Below are 25,252 nucleotides of genomic sequence, written 5' to 3' on the forward strand. Positions count from 1 at the left end.
AAATGCACTAGTTGTGTTTGCACATTATGCATTGTTGAAACTGGTGATATGCTTACTGTAAATGAGTTAGTATGGTCTTGAGTCATTCACAGTGGAAATTCCCATAATAATACCCTACATTGACAATTATTTAGCAAAATCACTTACAAAAATGTGCAAAATTGGGCACCCAAAAGTTGAATGACACAAAGACAGTATATACAGTATAGGCCCTTAGAAAGGGGAAGTGACGGGTTGGGCTTATTGGGTTACATAACAGTGAAATATGAAAGCCAATAAGACTGCAAGAAAATAGCTTGAATGGACAATTTTACCGGATACAAGTCTTTACTTACATGCTAGATTATGCTATATGATAAAACATGTTCTGATGCTCCACCTGCACCCATGTCTGTCTTTTATTTGCAGCAGATGTTGATTAGTGAGAAACAACTGACAAATGTAATATGTGAACAGCCCAGAGAGATGAAACCACAGTATAAATGATAGCATCTAATCAGAACATTAATACTTACAAATATTCATTCATTATTTAGTCGCAACACTCTGTGACAGATGAAGGTGAAAGTCCATTCCATTGTGAAATAACATTAACCTTCAAACTACAATTGTTCATTATTCTAAGAGATGAAAAGGTGGCTTTTGTGTTGTATGTTTATGTTAACAGTTGGTCTTTCATTTTAAAAGGGGTATGAATTATGTGCTGTAAATGAAGCAGAACTCACCGTCTCTTTGAGTAGAACTGTACTGGTGCAGAAATGCTGAGATAACAGGGTTCTCTTGTCTGACACATTTCATTTTTCAAGAAAAAATCCCCTCATTAATTGAGAAATGGCTGTGTGTCAACACTGGGTTTAAACTGTGAAGCCAGCATAGCCTAAGCATAGCCTAGTTAAATTGCACTGCTATAAAGTTACTGTAACAGAACTATAGACCAATGTTTCTCAACTTTTTCTGCCATGGCACACTTTTTGATGAATAAAAAATACCATGGCACACCACTATATTCCACATAACCATCATTAATAGTTTTCCATTTCAAGAACTTGTCCATGTTTTCTGTACGTCTTAGTTGTGTATTTACTTGTAATGTTTGACATTCAGTTATTCTCAAAACCCAAGTCACATACAGTAAGTATGCTGTATATTAATGAGGTCACAGGTGGTAATTAGATAATGAAAAACAACAAATTTGCTTCTTTTCTAGTTTGTAGACTTGTTCTTGCAAATTAATTCTTGCAATGCCACAGCAAATTACAGAGATGCAAACTTGTGAGGGGCGAAAAAGGTGAGACAATCAATGGTCCACGGACATCCTTTCCGGGGAGAATAAGCCTGGTGTGACTTGCATCTGTGTCACAAATTTGATCAGTTTCATTAATTGATTAGTTTGGTGACCACTTAGGGAGATATCTCTAGGTGGCGACGAATGAGCATCCTATGTGCTATGAGTGAGTCATTGAATCATTTTGAGTGGTTCAAGATCAAAATCTACCAAGAGACTTTATAGTATTCAAGCATTATAAGAACAAAGCAGATCTATAGTTTTCCTTCAGTTTGGACATGATTTTTCATCCAAAAAGAAAACAATAATAGTGAGTTTCAATAACGTCCTTCCCTTCGATCTCCTTCATTAAAACTTGCATGACTACAGATCTACTGACTTCAGTAGAATGTTTAAAAATGATAAACACAAAGCAGATCTTTGGTATCATTTAAAAATTGTTTAAAACAGATTTAAACTGCTGAGCATGACTTTTATTAGAAAAGATGAAAATAATAGCCTAATAATAATAATTCAGAGTTTTGGGTTAGGGTTAGGGTTATTGCCCCATAGGTGAGATTGAGAGTCCCCCAACCACCGGGGGTTGCGTCAGGAATGGTATCTGGCGTAAAAAAAACTGTGCCAAGGAAAATATGCAGATCGCGGATGGTCCGCTGTGGCGACACCTAATGAGAGCAGCCGAAAGAAGAAGAAGAAGGATGTTCTTTCGTCATTGTAAAGCTGTTCAACGCTAGCATCAATCGGCGCTTTGCCCTCCACATGACAAGCGCGGCTGAAAGGGAAGATTTAATGAGTTTGTCATGCAAAAAAGCGGGAGGTATGCACTATAAACATTGAAAACCTATTTGGAAGAGAGAGAGAAACTTTTATGTTTAGGTCTTAGCATTTTCTTGGTGAATTTAAATTAGTTCAATCACTAGGGTCTCTGACTCTCTGATACTCTGAAACAATAAGGTAATATTAAATTGAAAGCAATTATGAGACTTTCAATATCTCTTACAGTTTGTAAATATTTTTTCAAAGACATTATTTGTGAAACAAAAACCTGTGTGAAAAACAAGGGCAGAGCTAGGGGTTGCCGTGGCCACCATGGACCAAAGCCTGGCAACCCATTGGTCACCCCACTTGCAATTGCCAAGTCGTTGGGGGTAATTTTTTTGCACAAGTCGTTACACCAACAACCACCATCAAACACCATCAACCTCCCACCCGACAATGCGATGCGTTGTCTGCTTTGGGGGTTCAATAACTGAGCTTGGCCACCCCCTTATCTAGTGTGCCACAGCACAGTGAGAAACACTGCTATGGACAAACTGAAACTAACATACAAACAAAATTATATTTAAAACTCATATAGCCACAATTGGCTCAAATTAACATGTAGTTCATACATTACTGAAATATTCATCTGACAGGCACTAGCATGGAGTCACAAATTGCTTTGGCCTAGCAGTGGAGTTCCACATAATTCCACATTAAGGAATTTCATTCAAACCAAAAAAGCATCCATCTTTTAAATTAATTAACTTGCGGAACTAATTCAGCAACATTACAATAGAAGACTTTAACTGTCATATTGACCCATTTTTAAATAGGGAGATTCCTGGACATTTTTCACATTCCTAAATGCGAAGAGAAAAAAAGAGTTTAACTGTATTAAAAAGAAAACAGCAGCAGACACTATCAGTGATTCTTGAAGAACAATTATTTTAAAATTACTGTATAATGAATCTAGTCAGTTCCTGCTTCAATGTAATTAAAATGACTTCACAACTGTATATTTAAAGTGTGTGTATATGCACAGATGAGCTAAAACATTACGACCGTTCACAGGCGAAGCGAATAACGCTGATCATCGCCTAACAAGGCCACATGTCAAGGTCTGGGTAGATTAGATGGTAAGCAAACAACAAGTCTCAAGACCCACACCCTAAACCTTTATCCATATGAGCATATTAGGCAGGTGGTCAAATGTTTTGGCTCATCAGTGTTTATATAAATGACCCACTTCTTTCCAAAAATGAGCAAAATTAGACGAAACCTCCCTTTGGCACATTTTGGGATGACCTTATATGGAAAAAGGTTTAGGGTGTGGGTTTTGAGTGGGTTAGTTTATAGTAATAATAGTTAGCTTTATAAACAATAGAAGCCGATGGTATGTCCCCATTTAGATAGCTGAGCTAACGTGTGTGTGTGTGTGTGGGGGGGGTTGTGTTTGTGTGTCTTACGACAACAAATCAACCCACATCACACTCAAAAGTGGCACAAAGGTAAAGGAATGCTCGGCCGCCTGGGAAAATGTGTAGAAGCATGAAATCACCTTGATCCAAAGATACCTGCATCCCATTGGACCAGAGCAAGAGAGAGAGAGAGAGAGAGACAGGGAGGGAGATGCAGAGACCCTGAAATATTGCCTATTCAGTAAGGTATTAGTATCATGTTTGAGTAAAGAGTCATAATATTTAATATAATATTTTAGTTATAATATTTTTATAACATTTTAAAACCCACCCTTCATTCAGAAACTGGTATAGACCTGGTCGCCTATGAGTTGAGAGTATCTTGAAACGTGACATGACATGTAGCTATGGAAAGCATGTGGCATTAAATGTATTTTTTGTTTTTGCATAACAAACCATCCTGTTCTGGGAAATACCAAAAGAATAACAGTTATTATTGTTTGTTTATACAAATAGTCTAGCACAATCAGTGAATGCCAAGGAATCATTGCCATTTGACTGAGCTTACAGAATAATTAGTTGTGTACTGCTCTCTAAGGCAATACCAGAGAGCAGTAAACACTATATTTCTTGGATATCAGTGTTTGTAAATGCTCAAGGTAATATAATCATGACTTATAGTATATCAAATCATTTTAATGTAATAATGATGCCTTGTGCAATGTGAATTTTGCCCCAAGTTTTATGAAAGTTTAAAAAACATGTATAGGTGTTCTCATTTTATCACAAGTACTCATTGGGTATGACCACAATAGAAAGCCATCTGCATTATCAAGGCATTTTACACTGCTTGAGATATGTGTGAGAAAGAGAGGAAGAGAGAAAGAGAAAGGAATTGGGTGTGGTGTCCTATATAAAAGGGAAGCCTGGCTTCAGTCATAAGCAAAGTCACATAGGCTGGATTTCTGGAGAGTGAGATCACTTCCTTGTATCTCCAAACAGAGGAACATCTCTTCAGAAACTCACATAAACATATAGACATCTTCTGCTGAAACTGCAGAGTGTGTGTTAGAAAGCCCTAGTGTGCATTTGCCATCTATATGTGTTTTGTTAACTTTTTCAATGGCACTTAAAAACTTAATGCCTTTTAGACCACATAAGCATTCACACTCTATCCAAACCAAACAAATATAAATCTAGTGTCTCCGGATAGCACTCATGTAAAGTTCAATTTCTGAGTTCTGAGCAGAAGCCCCTCTGGATCTGAAGGATAACTGTACAGCTGGACAGATTTGATTAGTCACAGCCTTCCACGTGGGTGTGGTCCAATATTGTAGCAGAGAAGCTGATTGGTCATATACAGCACTTTGGAATTTAGTCTCACAGTAAACAGCAGTTGTCTGAATGGCAAAAGGAAGTGACCAGGAGCATAGACTGACATTAAAATACCAAAACAAAAAACCCCAGTCATTGACTCTTCTAAACAGCCCCCAGATCAAAGCAGACCTCTGATTAGTCACAGACATCAAAGTGGTCAATTCAAAACAGCCTAGGTTGACGCAGAGGATACATGTTTCTCAGTCTGTGTGTGATGGCGATGAGGTCTCTTGAGTCTTCTGTCAGCATAAAGGGCCCTCTGTGAACAAGCTATTGCTTTTAGCTTCTAATTCTCCTGATTGGCTTATTGCTTTATTGAATTCCAGTGCAGAATCACTCGACTGTGTTGATGACAACCACAAACCAGAAGAGGCCAGTCACCACTCCCAGTTTAAAGAGAACAGTTAAAAGAAGGCATAGTAGAGCATTATCAGAGTTATGTGCTGTTTAAACCAAATAAGGAAGACTGCTTTTTATAGGAATACCCTTGGTTCCATACAAATTAAGCTCAACCGACAGCATTTGTGGCATAATGTTGATTCCCACAAAAATGCATGGCAAAACATTGGTAAAATTGTATATTATGCTATACACAAAAATGGTTAGTAAGCAATTTTATCACATGAGAATCATGTTAGCACACATACTGTATTGTTAACGTCTTGTGGCTATTCTTTTGAAACATTTTAAGGATTGGCCCCATTCACATCCATTATAAGTGCCTCACAGTTACCCAGGTTTTTTTTATAAATCTTTTTTTATCATATTTTTGGTGGTAATCAACAGCACACCACAAATGCTGTTGATTAAGCTTAACTTGAATTGACCTCTGAATATTCAAAGTTCTTCATATTGACATAATCGATAGATAGGCCGGAATTGGCTGTGTACACTGTTACAGCAGTTCAGACTTAAAGACAAATGGTTGGCATCCATTTGAAAGGACTTTTAAAACATGTGGAATTGTTAGGGGAACCCTGATCCCTCATTAAAACTGTTAAAGGTGAAATAATTTCTGTGCCAATAGCATCGCCAAATGGAGCTGGTTTCTATACCCAATGACCACTAGAACACTCTCTTTTACGTAATCATTCATTCAAAAAGAAAAGGCATTAAACAAACAAGAAGTTGGTGACCACATCCATAGTGTTTTGTCCAAAACTGTTCCAGAGCATCTGCTATACCTCCACGCAAATCGCAGTAACTCCTCATTTTGTAAAATAAATAAATACGCAATGATTGTCTCTGACTATGATTGGTCATAAATTACATCGATATGGTGACATTTCTGCTAAATTCTATTAATTGTTTCTTAACACGTAAACTAGCATTTCCGAGGTGGAATGTCCCCTGTGTGGTGTTAACTTTTCTCCCAAACAGCAATCCATCCATGTGGGTGACAAGTAGATCAATATTTAAGACCTTTTATACAATTACTTCCCACTTTCACTTTTACATGCTTTTTTTTTGTTTTCACTTTCTTCTTCGTACATATCGCCACCTACTGGTTAGGGAGGAGAATTTATAGTAAAAAAGGACATAAATATTGATCTGTTTCTCACCAACACCTATCATATTGCTGCTGAAGACATAGATTTAACCACTGGAGTCGTATGGATTACTTTTACGCTATATGTTCTATTTGGAACTTCAAAATTCACTTTCATTGTGAGGACCTACAGAGCTGAGATATTCTTCTAAAAATCTTTGTTTGTGTCAGCAGAAGTAAGAAAGTCATACACATCTGTTATGGCATGAGGGTTATTATGAGATAATTTTCATTTTTGGTTGAACTATCCCTCTATCGCGTAAATCAACACAATTCACCTCTCTCCCCTAAATATTAAACCTAACCTAACCTAACCGATAGTGTAATAAAAGGCAAATGTGACATGGAAAACAGGATTTTTGAAGTAACCACATCCTCTATTGGCTCATATGTTGACTCACATGCTCTTTAGGACTTGTAGCCCACTCCTTTGCATTGCATGTGCAGCACTCTATCATCTGAGTTACCGATCACATTTTAACAAGCTTGTAGTAGTCGATTGTGTAATGCAAATGGTAAAATGTATCACCTAAAAAGTAATGTGCTATAGTAAAGGGCTTTGATGTGATAAGATAGCATTGTGTGAAGAACAGGGCAGAAAGTAAGCATTTATGAACTGATAATCTGCCGTTTTACTCGTGATTTGCGTGAGAGAGGGTAAAAGTTATTATTGCTGTAGCTCCCTATAGTGTTCATTTCACCAGGGAACTGCTGCAATATGTAAAACAAGGCGCATAACAATCCTTTGCAAAAATATAGGGATAGGCCTATAGTTACATTATTCTATAAAAGCAGGTTGCAATCAAGGGTTTGTCTCAGTTATGCTCGTATTTAGAGAAAGCTTTTGAACATTGCAGCAAATACATAATCCACACTAAAAGCAAGTAATTTTGATGCCAAAGTTTCATTTTTGTATAGTTACTGTGTTTTGCTTTTGTCTCACTAGGAAAATATAAAATATAAAGAAAAATAACTGCATGCTCAAAGTGGGAGTACTGGTGGTTTCACAGCGCCTGACCCACACTCTCAGAATAGATTTCCCATACCAAAATGGGCAGTTTGATTTTCCCATGGTCAATTAAAAATACTAATGTTTTATGGCATAGAGATCAAATATGTCATTGCACATGTTCACAGAGAAACACACCATACCATATTTATTCACATTAGGTATCACGTTCTTATCTGGTGAAACTCAATACAAGAAATTACAACTAAACTTCATTCCCACACAGAATCACAAATTGCTTGAGTTTATCTTCACAGATAGTCTAATGACAACTGATGCGACTTGAAAAATCTAGTTTGACCTCTAGTTTGGCCAGAGGTTTTTGACCCTTCCCACCAATTGATTCTGTGAAGAGATGCAGAGATGTTCTTCCATTGTTAATAATGTCATTGCTTGAAAGTCTGTGAAAACGGGTCTGCAATGACCTTCTCAAATAAAAGAGTAAAGAATAGCGGAAAAGTTGGTTTTTGTTGTCATGCTCTCCATGATCTTTGGGCAGCTCTTCCCAGGACTATGGTGGCCCCTGTGGGATCAAATTCTCTCTCCAGTTCCGGACACAAGCTCCATATCAGGAAATATATCAGTGCATTGACCAGCATCCTCTGCTCACAAATATATACATGGCTTAGGTCGAATTGGCAAGCATTCCCATTCATAATCACAATGGGTGATTATAATTTAGAATTTGAGTGAAGTAATTTAAACTTGATGTGAATTGAACCAAACTTGAATGGATTTTGTACTAGGCTAAAACAGTTCAAACTGTCCATATAAGAAATTTGGAAAGTATCAAAAATAAACGATAAAGGCATGGTAAAAAAGCTTCCAATTAAATTTCAATGAGACCCTCACATAACCTAAAAAATATAAAAATATTGGAATCTCTTCATTTTGATGAAAATCAATCCCTGGGACATGAAATGGCCTAAAGATTGCTCTCTGAAGGCACAAGAGCAATCATGTTACTCTACACAAATTGTTCCTTAAAGGTGAATTTCTGCACCAATAGTTGCACCGAATGGAAGTGCGAAAATAATGATGCGACCTGTTCGGTCTCCTGAACAACCCCACTTCCAAACAGATAGTCCTGCTGTGACAACTTACTAATAGTTGATTATGCACATTAAACAAGGATAGAAGAAAGTATTTAGTCTCCATGGGTGATCACCAGGCATTTTTTATTACACTCTATAACACAGTGGGAGCTGCTCAGCTGCATCAGTTAGAGGAAGTTGGGAGGCTTTCATTTTGTGTTTGAAGAGCAATCCCACTATTGTAGGAAATCAAAGTGAAGGCAATACTACTTATAAAACATAAGAGAGTTGATGAATCAGGTGAATCATCAGGGCAATTTGAAGAGTAACTGTGCGAAACAAACATGCAGAATTACGCACTCATCCAAATTTGGGTCAAGAACAAGTTTAATGTATAAACATACATGCTTACAATTTAGCTGACAACATGGCCCCAGATATTTGGGTAAACAGCACAATGTGCATGCTTGCATTATTTATGAGATGACTCAGCATATTCAGTCCCATTCAGACTTTGTTTATTAGACAACTTTTTGTTTGAAAAAAGTATCAATAAAGAGCATCATCAAAAAACATTTGAACTTACACACAATTACATTGTGTTCGTTATTTGCCACCGTATCATCAGTTTTTTCTAAAACCAAATTACTTGTAACATTTAACATTACTGTTGATCATCTAGTATCAGCAGCTGCAGCTACACTGCACCTGTCTATGCATTTCTCTCAAAGAACATACGTGTTTAGTTATAACAGTGGTTGGGAGTAAACTTCCAAATATCTGACTGCTCTTTCACATGGTCAGCTGCATTACATTACATCACTGCCGCCCATGCAATGTCCATCTGCTAAACAAACCAACAGATGTAGATCTGGCAAATGTTGCTACAGTGAGCTAATGTTGATGTGATAACACGCATGTGAAAGCATGTGCATTTCTATTGATACAAGAACTGAAGTCAGTAATAAGAGCTGTGTTTGATTGGTCTCATCATCACAGTGTTGGCATGCAAGACGTATCTGTAGAAAGAATGTGCATAGATTAGGGCCATGCCTTTCAACAAGTCTGACAACTCTTTATAGTCTGTAAAAGATTTCTGAAAGCACTCCCCCATAAAGACTCTACTCATAATGCCAAAGATCTTTTTACAATTAATATTTTTTTATTGATTTATAAATACACAACAAAGAAAAACACAACACATATACATAGAATCAACATTTAACCCCCACTAATATCCCTCCCCAATCATTCCTCAATCACCATTTCAAACAAGTCCCAAAACCAAAGCCTTCTACTTGCCAACTCCTTGAAAGCTGACACACTCCCCATCTCCGCACACCACTTCGGAAATGAGTGTGCTCCTTCAACGTTCCATCCACCTTGAAATTATACTGGACAGAATCCAATTTTTATGTGTTCATCCCCCAAATTTATGACCCAAAATACAGAGTCTCGGCAAAGTAAAATTTGAGTGCCCAAAACGTAACACAAACAACTCTTAAACTTCAACCAAAATTCTTGGATATTAACACACCCCCAAAAAACTTGGATAGTGTCTCCATTTTCTGATTGGCATCACCAGCCGGTGGGTGTGTCTTTAAGACCAAGCCTATACAATCTATAGGGGGTCCAATAGAATCTATGTAAAATCTTGAATTGCATAAGGCGCACCCTTGCATCTCTAGATGCAGACTTGACGTTTTTTAGAATCCTAGCCCACACTCCCTCCTCCAATACCAAGTTCTAATCTTTCTCCCATAATCACTTGAGAGAAGTTAAAGCTCCACGCTCCAGACTCTGAATTAGCAGGGAGTAGTACACTAATGCCTCATGACCTTTTCCTAAAGCAATAATCACCACTCCCAGAGTATCGGCCAATTTATGGGGGGTGCTACTCCCAAAAACAATACAGAGCAGGTGGCACAGCTGAAAACACCTATAGGGAAACCAAAATGTTGAACCAAATTTTCAAAGATCTCAACACTACACTCTTATATAGGTCACAGAGTGTAGTAACCCCCCTCACAATCCACTCTGACCAGCAGAAAGGGGACTTATTAATACATAATTTAGGGTTCAGCCATATGCTTGAGGCAACATTTAAATAAATGTCCGAATTAAACACTCTGGACACTTTTGACCATACCGAGTGCAAATGCGAGATAACAGGGTGTAACTTAAATTCTCTGATTAGTTTGATAGAAAGGCTTTGCAATGGCAAAACATGGGCAAGAACTTCCTGCTCAATACGAAACCAGGGAGGGGCTTTCTCTCAAGTGGAAGCAACCAATGAGCCAAATGTCTGAGACTGAATGCATAATAATGAAACAAATTCTTGGGCAGGTCTAGTTCACCTGTGTCAATCGACTCATGTAACTTATTAAAATGTAATCTAGGACACTTACCATTCCAAATGAAGGACTTCGGTATGCTATCAAATTGCTTGAAATAAGAGAGGTGGACATCTACAGGGAGCGAGTGCAACAGGTAGTTACATTTTGATATACAATTCATTTTAATAACGTTAAACTTCCCAATCATAGATAAATATAATGAAGCCCACCTGCCAACATCGCTCGAAAACCTTTTTATTAAGGGGTTAAATGTAAAAATGTAACTCTAACTAAATCAGACAAATTTGCTGGGAATAAAATGCCCAAATACTTAATGCCCTGTTTGGGCCACTGGAAGGCACCCAGGTGGAAAGCTGTTACTGGGCAGTACGCTGTAAGAGCCAAAGCTTCGGATTTAGACCAACTGACTCTGTATCCTGAGAACTTAGAAAAGGAATTAATAATTATATGGAGGCAAGGCATTAAAAATCTAATGGGGTTGGAGACGAATAATAAAATATCATCTGCTTTAAGCAAAAGTTTGTGCACCACACCTCCTGCCACCACCTCTGGAAAATCATCTTCCCTTCTTATTGCAGCTGCTAATGTTTCCAGGGCAAGACAGAACAATAATATGGAATGAGGGCATCCCTGCCGGATGCCCGTATCCAGAGTAAAATAATCTGAAAATAATCTACCCAATAAAAGTATTTACAAACCCATATATTTCCAAAATCTTAAAAAGATAATCCCATTCTACCGTAGCAAACGCCTTTTCGGCATCAAGTGAGATGGCAGCGACCGAAGTCTGATCATTCGCCATTGACCACATGATATTGATGAATCGCCTAATGTTATCAGAAGAGATACGGCCCTGGATAAACCCCACCTAATCTATATGTATGAGAGATGTCACAAATTTACTTAATTGGTTAGCACTAATGAAAACATATCCACCCCATATCTTCCCAAATTTGTCAGCTTCCTGAGGGGAAAGATGCATTTACCCCCCGCAAGGCAGCGCCAACTGGTGTGCATCCCTCTAAACTCAAACAGTCCATGTACGCCTACGTGAGCCCCCGCGACAAACTTTTCCATCGTATTGCTCAAGTCCGGTGTTTCTATGCACATTTTGTGAGACAGAATTACGTACCAGAAGAAAATCTATAAAACAAACTCCAGCCAATAGGAAGCATAAGCACAAATAGCATGCATATTAATCCACAAACTGTCCCGAAGGAGCGCTATTCCATAAAGCAAACTTCAGCCGCAAGGCGGAACCAGCACAAAAAGAAACAAAAAAAGTGCTCAGTTCCTCGAACAGTCAAGTGAATGTTCAGTGAGTCAGGCCCACTCGGCTGCAACTTAAGAACCACAAATACTTACTCAGTCATTGACTTTATGAAGGACATTGCTTGCTGTGGGCATGTAAACATTTTGCGGCCATCCTTTGTATCTATTCTCAATTTGTCCGGGAACATCAGTGCAAAAGCAACCTTCCGTTGATGTAAGAGTTTCTTGCATTCCTTGAATCGATCACATTTCTCTCTTGTCAAATTCGTAAAGTCTGGGAACAAGAAAATACTGTGGTTCTTCAAAGAAAGCCTTCCTTTACTCTTCGCCTTGCCTAACACAAGATCTTTATCTGATGATCGGAAAATTTGGCCAGAATTGATCGGGGCCTGTCTCCCTCTGTGGATCAACGAGCCGAAACTCTGTGAGCTTGCTCGATTTCCAGCTTATAGCCTGTAATTTCGAGCAGACTCGGAAAGTGCTTGTCTAGGAATTTCACCATATCTCAGCCTTCTTCGTCCTCAGGAATTCCAACAATTTAGACGTTGTTTTACTTGTTACGATTCTCAAGGTCTTCCACCTTTTCCCAGACGTGCTCAAATCCAACCTTGGTTGCTAGCGGATTAGCAGCTAATTCCATCTCCGATGACTCCAGATAATCGATCCTTTCTCAACATTTGACACTCTTGTAACACACTCAGTGAATTTCATCTCCATGGCAGTGATCGATCGACGTATAACAGAAAGATCCTCCAGGTCAGCAATGACCTTCGTCAGCATTGCCGTCATGTTCAACAGTTGACACTGAATCTCTTTCACCTCACTGGCCAAATTGAGTCCCGGGCTTTTAGCTTGCTGCTCAGGGGCATCTGCTTGAGCACGGAAGTGTCTTTTAATGTCTCCAGGCCTTAGGATTTTGATTTCTTTGACATATTGTCTTCATAGAACAGTTATGGAACAGGGTGTATCGAATCTCACCAGTTTATGACACAAAAAGTATTAAAACTAGCAAAGTGCACAGAGCTCACAGTTCACGCTTCCAAATCTTGCATGGCACCACACGACCCATAATGCCAAAGATCTTAAGAGTGTATATGTTAACTCTAAAAGGACCATTTTAAAAACATCAGCTTCTGATTGTGGAATTAATGCTTGTCTGCAGAGCAGTTGAAATGACTGTTGGGAAGCACCAGCCAAACCTGAAAAAAGCACCAAAACAAAACAGAGTTCTTAACAAAATATAGTACAGTAGCACGTGAAGATAGTTTTGATAATGTCATATCACAGAGATTGTGTAATGTCTGTTGTCTTGGCTGATTCAGGCAATAGAGGTGGAATGCGAGGCAGATCAAACGGTGCTGCCCAGAGGCACTCTGGATCAGATTGCATTTTGGGTTGAAGCCCTTCATTCATTTGTGACATTTACAGTCGTTTCAGCCTGGCCCCTTAGCGTCCCTAAAACAGGGCCCCTCGTCTGGAAAATCCCTGTGTGCTTGTATCTGGCTCCACTTGTGTTCCGTGCCGGTGGAGGAAACGGGCCAATTATGGAAGACTAAGATGCATATGATGTCATCCCACACACACATGCCCTCCTAACTGCACTATAACAGACTACAGATGAGACAGAGTGCCTCACAGGAGGAGAGAGCACAGAATCTGCAGTGACTTGATGACATAAAATTGAGGATTGACATATAAATGTTTGGTACACAAAAAAAGCATTGCTTTCACAATTTGAAAAGTCATTAAATGAATAATGCAAAAATGGATTAGTCCTATTTTATTAGTCATATGCATGCAGACCTCATTGAGGCAGTGGGTAATAGTGTACAGGCACATTATTGGATTTCAAAGGAATGTTAAGGACAATGTCCTGTTACAGCACTGGGTTACAGACTGCAACTATTTGTTTCCCTAAAGGCCTGCTTCACTTCTTTTGAAGAGCCCATGAAACAGGAAGTTGGGATGGCTTCTTTTTTTTTTTTAATATCCAATAGACTCAACCATGATTTGCTACTGATTTGCTATTTGTTGTTTTTAGAGGTAAGATACATTTTCATGCTAGAGAGCCTTTCTTTGGACCACAATTTGTAAATGCACCTGTTTGCAAGATGAGTGATACATTTTTATTAGGTTTGTTTTTCTGGGAACAACTGTACATTATAAATATGTAGCCTACTGTATATCTGCAAACAGTGAAATTTTTAAACTGTAGACTTGCCAACTGTGACTTATTAGCCGAGACATCCTGTATTTTTGCCAAAAGTTATTGGTGAGATGCTTGAGGGGGACCAATAGTCTATTGAAGTGTTCAAAATGCTCAAGCGTCCCACAATCATGTGCTGAAAAGTTGGCAACCCAAACAGTGGCATATAGAGGGCATTTTAGATAAAAGACATGGACTAAAAGCCTTACATTTAGATTTCATTGGGTATTTAAACTCTAATGCCACATCAAAGTCACAAATCATTCAGACAAAAACAAAGAGCCATTCACACTCTTTTTGAAAGAGAGGTTATATCATATTGGAAATCTTGTTTAAATGGAAAAGTGATATGCTGGAAAATTAAAAAAGGTATAAACATAAACTGTGTTTCCTGAAATGACTACCATGATATAATAATAATATTCTGCATAATGTACAGAAATGTATTGATGACAACATTCAGTGTTCAAGATATACCAAAAGAAGATATCACCTTACTTAATTAATCTTGTTTAATATACATTTCCTCCCCCCTGGTTTTTTATTTATTGTTTTTCTTTGTGTGTGTGTGTGTGTGTGTGTATGTTATAAGAAGTTTTATATGTATTTTTCTGTATAATGTTTAATTTTTTGTAATTTTACAAACAATTATGTTAACGTTTATCGAATTCAAAAGAGAAAAGAAAAAACTCTGCTCTTATTCTTCGTACTGGAAAATGGGTTGCACGCGCTGAGCTATGTTGATCAGTGGTTGCACGGTGTCTTACTGACCTCTTGTGCTTTGAAGAGGGTTTGCAGGAAGGCTGTCACATTTTTAACAGCCTTGTCAAAATTTCTTTAAAGGAATTGTTCACCCACAAATTTTTAATTCTCTCATCATTTACTCACCATCATACCATCCTAAATGTGTATGACTTTCTTTTGTTCAGCTGAACACAAACGAAGATTTTTAGAGTCCTCGCAATGCAAGAGAATGATGGCCAGAACTGTGAAGGTCCAAAAAGCACATAAAGGCTTTATAAAACTAATCCAGAAGACTCCAGTGGTTAGATCTATTTCTTCAGAAGTGATATGATAGGTGTGGGTGAGGAACAGATCAATATTTAAGTCATTGTTTACTCTAAATCTCCACTTTCACATTCACTTCTTCTTTTGGTGTTGGCGATTTGCCTTATTTGTGCATATCGCCACCTACTGGGTGGGAAGGAGAATCCCTTTAACAGATCAACTTTGTATCATTTTCTCTACCTCCCTCTGTTTCTGACAAAGCTGATACTTAAACGAAACATACATGAGGACACTATGTTTTCTCCTGAGTAAACTTCAAATTTGAAACTTTTATGAAAATTTATTAAAATTATAATCTCCATGGAGCAATGAGGGGGTCATAGTGGGCTCTGACACGTGAGATGCTTTTATTTTGAAATGTTGTTCTTCTCACACTGTTGATATTCGTCTGGCTTCACATCGCTGAGATTACCGCGTTTATGGAGGACTGAGACCAAGGAAGTATGTGTTGTACTTTAAAAACTATTTTATATAGAGTTTAGGCGCGGTTTAGAAATAACAAATACATATATACTTTCGTGTTTTTGTCTCGCTGTAAAGTTTTCCTCATGTATGCATGGCTCATAGTGAAACTTTACATGCCAGCTGATTCATTGATATTGATATTAATATTAAGAAACTACTAAATGCTAAAATAGTTTTTCATTATGACGGAAAATGCAGCAAAGCATTGCATTTTTATTTGAGTCACTGAAACACTGTGGAATGATCATTTGCATGGATTTCCAACCTGTGGCTGTCAGTGTCATAAATAATAATAATAATAATAATACTGCTGTTGTTTGTTTTATCATAAGTGCTTCTGGTGTGTGCAAGGTGGTAGAGGAGCAGTGCAGATATGACCCCATCAAAGGAATGCGTGTCCTCTTTTATCGACAAGACCATGAGGATGAGGAGGGAGGAAAAGGCACGGCAGGTGGTCCTGGCCTGGGCAGTGCTGAATATGTCATTGGCAGGGATGATCTATACTGAAATGTGAGTTCATACATGTATGTATTACAGATGCGTGTTCCCCTCTTGAAAAAGAGCAATCTGGATAAGACCATATTAAGCAACTATAGACCGATCTCAAATCTTCCTTTCATAGGCAAGATCATTGAAAAGTTGTCTTCAATCAGCTGAACAAATTCTTGGTCTCGAATGGATACTTTTTCAATCTGGTTTCCGATCACATCACAGCACAGAGACAGCGCTCATAAAGATAATAAAAGATATTCGCTTAAATACTGATACAGGCAAATTATCAGTACTGGTACTACTCGATCTCAGTGCTGCATTTGACACTGTCTATCACAACATACTTCTTGACAGGCTGGAAAACTGGGTGGGGCTTTCTGGGATGGTCCTAAAATGGTTCAGGTCATACTTAGAAGGGAGAGGTTATTATGTGAGTATAGGAGACCATAAGTCTGAGTGGACGTCTGTGACATGCGGAGTCCCTCAAGGCTCAATTCTTGCGCCACTCCTGTTCAACCTGTATATGCTCCCAATGAGCCAAATAATGCGAAAGAACCAAATTGCTTACCACAGCTATGCAGACGACACACAGATCTACTTAGCCTTATCACCTAACGATTACAGCCCCATTGACTCCCTGTGCCAATGCATTGATGAAGTAAACAGTTGGATGTGCCAAAACTTTCTTCAGTTAAACAAAGACAAAACTGAAGTCATTGCGTTTGGAAACAAAGATGAAGTTCTCAAGGTGAATGCATACCTTGACGCTAGGGGTCAAACAACTAAAAATCAAGTCAGGAATCTTGGTGTGTCTCTAGAGTCAGACCTTAGTTTCAGTAGTCATATCAAAGCAATAACTAAATCAGCATACTATCATCTGAAAAATATTGCAAGAATTAGATGCTTTGTTTCCAGTCAAGACCTAGAGAAACTTGTGCATGCTTTCATCACCAGCAGGGTGGATTATTGTACTGGACTCCTCACTGGCCTTCCCAAAAAGACCATAAGACAGTTGCAGCTCATACAGAACGCTGCTGCCAGGATTCTGAGCAGAACCAGACAATATGAACATATCACACCAGTCCTCAGGTCTTTACACTGGCTCCCAGTTACATTTAGGATTGATTTTAAAGTATTATTACTGGTATATAAATCACTCAATGGGCTAGGACCTCAATATATTGCAGATATGCTCACTGAATATAAACCCAACAGATCACTCAGATCATTAGGATCACATCAGCTAGAAATACCAAGGGTTCACTCTAAGCAAGGAGAGTCTGCTTTTAGCTATTATGCCAGCCGCAGCTGGAACCAGCTTCCAGAAGAGATCAGATGTGCTCCTACAGTAGTCACATTCAAATCCAGACTCAAAACACATCTGTTTAGCTGTGCATTTACTGAATGAGCACTGTGTCACTGTGTGTCCGACTGTTTGTACTGTATTTTATTTTATTTTATATTCTAAACTGTTTCAATTATTCTTATTTTTTTTTTTAATTCTTATTTTAATCTCTTCTATGTAAAGCACTTTGAATTACCATTGTGTATGAAATGTGCTATATAAATAAACTTGCCTTGCATTTGCATGGCTCTATAGCCGTAACTTTGAGCAGCTCTCGCAGGGGACAATCCTGGACAGTTGCTCAAAGACTTTGTTTAAGCTTTGATTGTAATGTAACCAAGTAACTTTGACTTTTAGGTCTGGAAAGCTTCTTAGCAGATACTACAACATAACCTACTGGCCCATCTGGTATATCGGTAAGTAAATGGACAGTCAGGTCTTGAAAGGTGGCAGTGGACAGAGTTGTATTGTATGACTTCTCTTTTGATTGTGATTTTGTTGCACAGAGCTCACTCTGGCCTCCCTGTTCAGCCTTAATGCGCTTTTTGACTTCTGGAAGTATTTCAAGTACACCATGTCCCCATCAACAATCGCCGTCAGTCCAGAGCAGCATCGACTTCTGGGGCTCACTGGCTCAGGTGAGTTAGTTGCACCTTCAAAGTAGCACTTTAAAGACATTGCACTGTAATCTTGCATCTTCCAGGCTACTCAAAAAAAACAGACCATGTTAATGCTTGCATACATTAATTATGAACTGACTGGTTTTGCTGTTGAAAAAGCTGTTCCGTAAAACAGATCCATACTTTTTGTGCTATTAGGGATTCAGGCCTCTCCACCTCTGAAGCAAGAGAAGAAGGAAGATCCTGTCTCAGTCCAGTCCTCACCTCTGCAGGGACAAAATGTGCTTTGTTTTAGCCCTACACGTCCTTCTAGCACCAGCCCCAAATTTTCCCCCAGCTGTGTGTCTGGGTACAGTCCACCTTTGAGCAGCCCCTCCTCAGCAGGAGGACCCTTTTCCCCATCCATGGCCTTTGGCAAGGTTTGTCTTTCTTAGATTACTCAGAAATGCTTCTTCAATTGGTACTTTTATTTATTTTTATTCTATTCAAGCACCCACTCAAAATGTTTCCTCATGAATCATTTAACATCTGCAGGTGTTGAACTATAGTCCATCGCCAAGTTCCTCTCCATACCCAAGCAACCTCGGACCGGTGGAGGGCGCCAGCGTCCGTGCTCGTTACCGCACATCCCCATCCGTCTTCAGCTCCCCCGGAGGAAAGGAGGACTACATAGATGACATGAAGACTTTAGAGAAGTTTTTACACTCAGAGGAGGAGAAAAGCCACCGCAGTCAACTAGGTAATAGTCTTATGAGGAAAGTAAGTTGCATCAAGCTGTCCTAAGGAGTAGCCTTAGTTGTAAGCATTTTGATTCCTTTATAGGAAGTCCAGAATCGGCATCTCCTAGACACAGTCCAACATTCTGGAACTACAGTCGTACAGTGGGTGATTACGCACAGAGCCTGAGGAAGTTCCAGTACCAGCCAGCCTGCCGCTCACAAGCCCCATCTGCCCATAAGGATGATACAGAATTGGGTTCCAAACAAGCTGCTGAAGAAGTATGTATAAAGTCACTAGCAAGACATCATTTGTGTTCTTTAAGTGTTTTATAATTTACTTTCCAGAGCTTGCATTTCCACTGCAGTTTAGTGCCTCTTCAGCGTGGGTGGAATTATAGGCTGATCGTCATAGTTGTACCGCCTCTACTGCGGTGAATCTTCTTAAACACGACACAAACTGACCAAAACAATAACACAACCGCTAGCTGTTAGCTACTAGCTCATTGTGCTGCATAAAGCAGTTGTTGCATGGTGATTTTACACAAGTGTAACAGTTAAATTGGCCTGGTTGTTTTAGAAGTAAGCTTCCAGTAGCTGGTCAACTAAATAAAGTGAAGCTTTATATTTAGAGTATAGAGTTAACGTAAAAAAACGTACTCTCCCTCCTATTACTCACCGGTTTAGATAGCGTCCATTTGGTTGAACCACTTCCACTTTTCTTTGATGGTTCTGTAGTCACTTTTCCGTTTTTTTACTTTTCCCTACACTGTTGGTAGGTCCGTTGGTAGCCTTGTGCGGCCAACAGCTGAAGCACTTCCTGAGAGACTTTTTGTTTCGCTCATCGCTAACGAGTGGACTGTCTACTTCTTTTTTATTGACCACGGTGTGGATTTGCGCACAGCCATTTCTTTTTTCACAATTCGAAAGTCATGTGAACAAATGATACTGTTATCGCTGTTACTAAAACTTTAAAACTAGCGAGTTGATGTTGCGTGTCAGAAATCCAGTGACGCTGATAGTGACTATTCTCCCTGAACAATCAGTGATCTGCTGGATTTTTACATCACATTTAGTATCGGCTCGGCTTGCTTGGAACCTAAAAAAAAATATCAGGTACCAGGTACTATCCACAAAAACCCCCCAAAAGTCGAGTTGTACCGTGCAGTGGAAAAGTCCTGTTGTTTATGGGGCAGTGGTGGTTGAGGCTCAGGGTTACTGACCAGAAGGTCGGGGGTTCAAGCCCCAGCACCACCAAGATGCCACTGTGGGGCCCTTGAGCAAGGCACTTAACTCCAGGTTGTTCCGGGGGGATTGTCCCTGTAATAAGTGCACTGTAAGTCACTTTGGATAAAAGCGTCTGCCAAATGCATAAATGTAAATGTTTAAGCTATTTCCATTTTATTACAGGTGTGGGCAAGAATCACAACCAGTCGTGTGGTAAAAGAAAGTATTGACAGCTGGACTGCTAAACTGAGAAACGTGAGTACATTAATTTTATGTTTAGAATTATATTTAGTAGGGCTGGGAAATGTAATGCTTTTATTTCTGTGATTTAATAGTTAAAAATGAACTGAAACTTCCCCATGTTTTCCCCCACTTTCTGTGGCTGCAATTGGCATAAATGCATTTCCTGGAAGTATACGCTCAACTCGATTGCACATCCTAGCACAGAAACCGATTGCGTGGAGCAGTGCAAGCTTGTTCATTAAATGACACATGTCCCGGGCATAGTAAGGAGCAGTTTTACTGTATGGAGAATGTATACTTTACCCGCAAGTGGTGGGCAAGCTGCCTTATCTCTCTGCATCACCAACAATGCTTACTACAGTGCTACCAGTGTCAAAAACGAAACTGCCTGAGAGAGACTCAGCATGTGTGCGATCGAGGCAGCCAGAGAAAAGAATAATTTTGAGATTTTAAACTTCAGCATTTAATTTGTTTTATATTTGTATGTATAGTGTCTTATAATGCATTGGCAATGTACACTTAAGTTTATCTTGCCATTTAAAGCTTGATATGAATTGAATCTCCCCATTTGAAAAAGTCCACTGGAAAGCGGCAGAAAATTTTGCCACACTTTTAATTACAGCATGTCTGATAGTAACTCAATCGGCAAAAAACTGAATTTTAACATGTACATCTTGCAAGTTCTTTGAGAACAATATAAAGTAAATATTTTTATGATTATATTTTATTTAAGTGATTCGCAGCCCTAATATTTAGAGTTTCTTTGTTTTTTCATCGTACAATATATTATTTTCTATGCTTATAAAAAGAACAATCTGTGAAGACTTTGCTTTAAGAAAATGGTTGTAAAAGTAAATTGCTTTCTACTCATCGTACCCATTCCAGTGGATCAATGACACCATTCTCGAACATCTGGTAAGAGAGATGGAATCTGTTAACTGTCAACTCAGGAGGATGGGTTGCCCTGAGCTGCAGATTGGCGGTAATTCTCTTTACTTCCCTAGATATTTGACAATATGTTTGTTTGAGCTGTTTTTAAACTTGATGTTCTTTTGTCATGAAGAGGCCAGTATCAGCAGTCTCAAACAAGCTGCTGTGGTCAAAGCTTCTGCAATCCCCACCCTCAATGCTATTGTACAATATCTGGACATCACACCGAATCAAGAGTATCTCGTGGAGAGAATCAGGGGTAAGCGGAGAACACAAATTTTGTATTCCCTGAAACTATTTTCCTGTGGTCCTGTTGTATATGAACCCTTCTAATTTGCATTCAGAGATGATGTTATTTGAAGTTTCCTGATGACAAGTGTTCTGATTTTCTTGTCTTGCAGAATTGGCCCACAGTGGCTGCATGAGCTCGTTTCGCTGGAACGGAGGAGGAGATCTTAAGAATCGGAAATGGGACACAGACCTTCCGACAGACTCAGCTGTGAGTTCCTCTGAAAATCTGCATCATTTGTATACCAGTTTAGAGAGCAGATGTACAAATATTATAGATGCAATACATTTATTTTTACATTTCACAAGAATCCGATAGATGATGTTACTGTTTATGAACAAACGCCCGGCAGCAGCACTTCCGGGTTCTTTCGGCACCCTGAAAAAGACCTGCTGTCTTTGGAAAATACTGCTCTCTATGAGCACTTCATTTAAATTGAACTAAAAGTGCCATTAGTGGAATCGAAAACCCCATCTCCACCACCACAGTGCATACTGTTTGTAAAAGTATATGTGCATAAAAATTATTTAATACCTCTAAAATATGTCTTTGCTTTAATTTGAATGTAAGTACTGTGTACAATATGTACAGTGTTTCAATATATTAAATAAGTCAAATATTATTATTTACTGTATGTGTCCCAGAATTTAAGCAGTAAAGATGCATATTAAGATGCTTCTGTGATGGTAGTTTTCATTTTTACATTCCACATTTCTCAGGCTTTAGAAGTGTGTTAGAATTAGAGATCGACCGAAAAACTAAGGTGGTGGGACAAGGCAGATAACCGATTAATTTGCCGATATTTTTTAAAATCGATTCTGAGAATGTTAGAACATTTTCTTAGTCGCACAGACATAGAGGCCAGAGTCCAACATGAATACAATCCCAAAAGTAGCTTATTTTTCAAACAAAATCCCAATAATTATCATTAAAAAAAAAAGATTGGTTGCATAACCTGGGACTCTTAACACTAAACAAGCCTGAAACACACCGGGGACTAATTTTGAAATGATAGACTTGTCTCTGTTACACAGTGCTCTATAGTTACCAAATTAAGCTTTTTATAGCCTATATAATATTATTATTATTATTATTATTATTTTTGCAAAATATAGTTGGGGGCACTATGAATTTGCTAATGAAGGATATTTTCATAGAATTTTTCTTTGCATGCCCTTGCGTCAATTAAAAAAAACGTAATTATCAGAGGATAATCAAGTTTACCCCAAGCGCAAGCAAAGCAAAGGGTCAAATTGTAACATCATGACCCTAACCCTAATGAAATGTGCTGGAACTGAAGATAGGTATAGTTGCCTGTTGTGTGACCTCACGGTAAAGTCATCTTTGAAAAGTTCACTTCCTGTTCTGTTGTAGATCCTGATGCATGTGCTGTGTACATACCTGGACTCAAGACTCCCTCCACACCCTAAGTATCCAGATGGAAAAACCTTTACATCCCAGCATTTTATACAGACACCAGACAAACCAGGTATTGTCAGACACTGTCGCATAGAGCAGTGGTTCTTAACTGGTGGATTTTGCATAATGTTGGGCCAATGCAGTTCATGGTAATATTCATACATTATTATGTTTGGTTTGAAGGACATTTTTACTTTTGAACTATAATCATATTGGTACTATGTTGGGTCACCATCACCACTTGATGTAAAATCTGGATCCTAAAGGCAAACAAGTTGGCACAGAGTATCGTACAGTATCTTTAATCTACAACTCTGACGTTACAGACATGTCCAATGAGAACCTCTTCTGCATCCATCAAAGTAGCACAACCCCCCCTCATTATCAGCTGGTTTACCAGGGCCACATCTACAGCTTGCCCAAGGTACATTAGATACTCTCCAAACAAAATGTCAGTTATGTAATGCTTCTGCTTTGTGTACCTAACGATTTGTGTTTTCACAGGGCAGAAATAACTTGTTCCATACCATCCTCATGTTTCTCTACATTATTAAGACCAAGGAATCTGGTATGCTCGGGTGAGTGTATATCAATCTGTGATCTGCTTTAAAGTGGTTATCGCAAATAGTTAGAACACTAGCTTTTTCTACTTTGAGTCTACCTGCACTTCTTTGGATTTTGAAAGTATGTGTTATATTGAAATATGAAGAAATCTTCCCCACTTTCTTTTTTTTTTTTTTTTGTAACAGGAGAGTGAATCTAGGTCTTTCAGGAGTGAACATACTCTGGATCTTTGGAGACTGATTTTGTAATGGCACAACTAAAGCCATCAGAATTATCCGCTGAGAGGACAACACTGTACACACCCTCTGGAAATGATAAAGACGTTGTATGGTTTTGAGATGCATTGACTGGATTATCATTACTTGCAACTTGAATGCAAATACAGATGAGCACAGAAGTCTTTTATAAATGTACAAGAATTGTTTTTAAACTTCACAAGTATTTATGCCTTCAAACAGTGTTAAAATTGATCTTTGATTTTGTACTTTATAAGTGGTTAATTTTCATGAAAGCTTCATATCCAAATGTTTAGTTTTACTTTTTTATTTGAATGGGTGGAAATAATGTTGTTTTATATGAGTGTAAATAATAGCCTATTTACTGTACATTGTAATTGGAAATAAGTAAACTGTAAAAGGGCTAGCTGGGTTTTGGTGGGTGCGGCAGGAATTACGTTTTTTTTTTATAAAGCAAACACAGTAGAAAATGTTTTTTTGCACTGGTGGTTGCTCTATATCAGTCGATCAATACGCTTGTACACATGAACATCTGTTACACATGTAGTGACATGCAACCATAAACATAATTCTACAATAACTATCCTTATGAGGAACAAATGTATGATTTAGGTTTTAAGAAGACTTTGATGTAGTAATGTTGCATTACTTGCGGTGTTTAAAAGAAGGGCTTTTCATGTTTCATCTCTTTATAGTTTGGAGGGCTGGTGACACTGCTCTTGAATGGCAAGTTACATAAATTATGTTGTTTGCATTTTCTTTGTCTAAAATGAAACTTGAAATGAATGGACCTAAAACTTGTCTTTGGTTTTTAAAATAATATATGCCTGACGTTGTTGTTCTTTTTTGCTCCAAACAAAACCTTGAACTCTATTCACAGATTTAACCACTGGACGCTAGTGTTGTTCCCTACTGAGTGATCTTAATGGTTAAATGGGCACATGGACAGTTAGTACTATTTCATTCTTTTTTATAGTTCACAGCTGTAACTTTTTATGTGCTACATCTGGAATAGATTTAATAAAATTCCTCTACATTTAACAGTGGCTTCAATAGCAAGAAAACACTAAAAAGTATTATGGTGCCCTTTGAAGTCAGTGCCATGGTAAATACCATTACTGCTATCTTACTCTATTGTAAGGGCAATTTTGTTGTCATGGATTAAAACGGCATTTACATTAAAGATTTTGAATAAATTATCTTCTGAAAATTAATTATACTAGATAAAATATTTTATATTATTATTATTATTTTTTTTTTTTACATATTTAAGAAAAATATTATTATTCACCATCCGAATAAAACATAATGATCCGTGATCACGCCACTACAGGTGAACTACACGCCCCACAATGCTTTGCGCGGAGCG

The 25,252-nt window shown here is 38.4% G+C and overlaps 1 protein-coding gene across 2 annotated transcripts; it reads left to right on the forward strand.

The window, feature by feature from the left end:
• The first annotated feature begins 15,718 nt into the window (after positions 1-15,718).
• Positions 15,719-25,046, forward strand: LOC127637217 (transmembrane protein 209-like). Of its 2 annotated transcripts, none has more exons than XM_052118167.1 (15): positions 15,719-15,778; positions 16,135-16,312; positions 17,997-18,055; positions 18,146-18,277; positions 18,458-18,678; positions 18,794-18,998; positions 19,082-19,257; positions 20,386-20,457; positions 21,331-21,427; positions 21,509-21,634; positions 21,777-21,874; positions 23,039-23,153; positions 23,410-23,507; positions 23,588-23,661; positions 23,833-25,046. In XM_052118167.1, exons 2-15 carry the CDS (start codon positions 16,176-16,178, stop codon positions 23,885-23,887), a joined length of 1,665 nt encoding a protein of 554 aa, XP_051974127.1. In that variant the 5' UTR covers positions 15,719-15,778; positions 16,135-16,175; the 3' UTR covers positions 23,888-25,046. The 2 variants fall into 2 exon arrangements, with proteins under 2 accessions (XP_051974127.1, XP_051974128.1); XM_052118168.1 differs by having other exon boundaries at positions 15,726-15,778; positions 16,154-16,312.
• The last annotated feature ends 206 nt before the right edge of the window (positions 25,047-25,252 follow it).

This window comes from Xyrauchen texanus, chromosome 45, assembly GCF_025860055.1.
Source record: "Xyrauchen texanus isolate HMW12.3.18 chromosome 45, RBS_HiC_50CHRs, whole genome shotgun sequence".
In the NCBI taxonomy this organism is placed as follows: domain Eukaryota; kingdom Metazoa; phylum Chordata; class Actinopteri; order Cypriniformes; family Catostomidae; genus Xyrauchen; species Xyrauchen texanus.

What these genes read in the sequence shown, in the direction of transcription:
- LOC127637217 (XM_052118167.1), top strand. Translation starts at nt 16,176, where the DNA reads ATGACCCCATCAAAGGAATGCGTGTCCTCTTTTATCGACAAGACCATG. An exon ending in AAGCCACCGCAGTCAACTAG is followed by an intron (nt 18,999 to 19,081) that starts GTAATAGTCTTA and finishes ATTCCTTTATAG; the next exon opens with GAAGTCCAGAATCGGCATCT. An exon ending in TCTCGTGGAGAGAATCAGGG is followed by an intron (nt 21,635 to 21,776) that starts GTAAGCGGAGAA and finishes CTTGTCTTGCAG; the next exon opens with AATTGGCCCACAGTGGCTGC.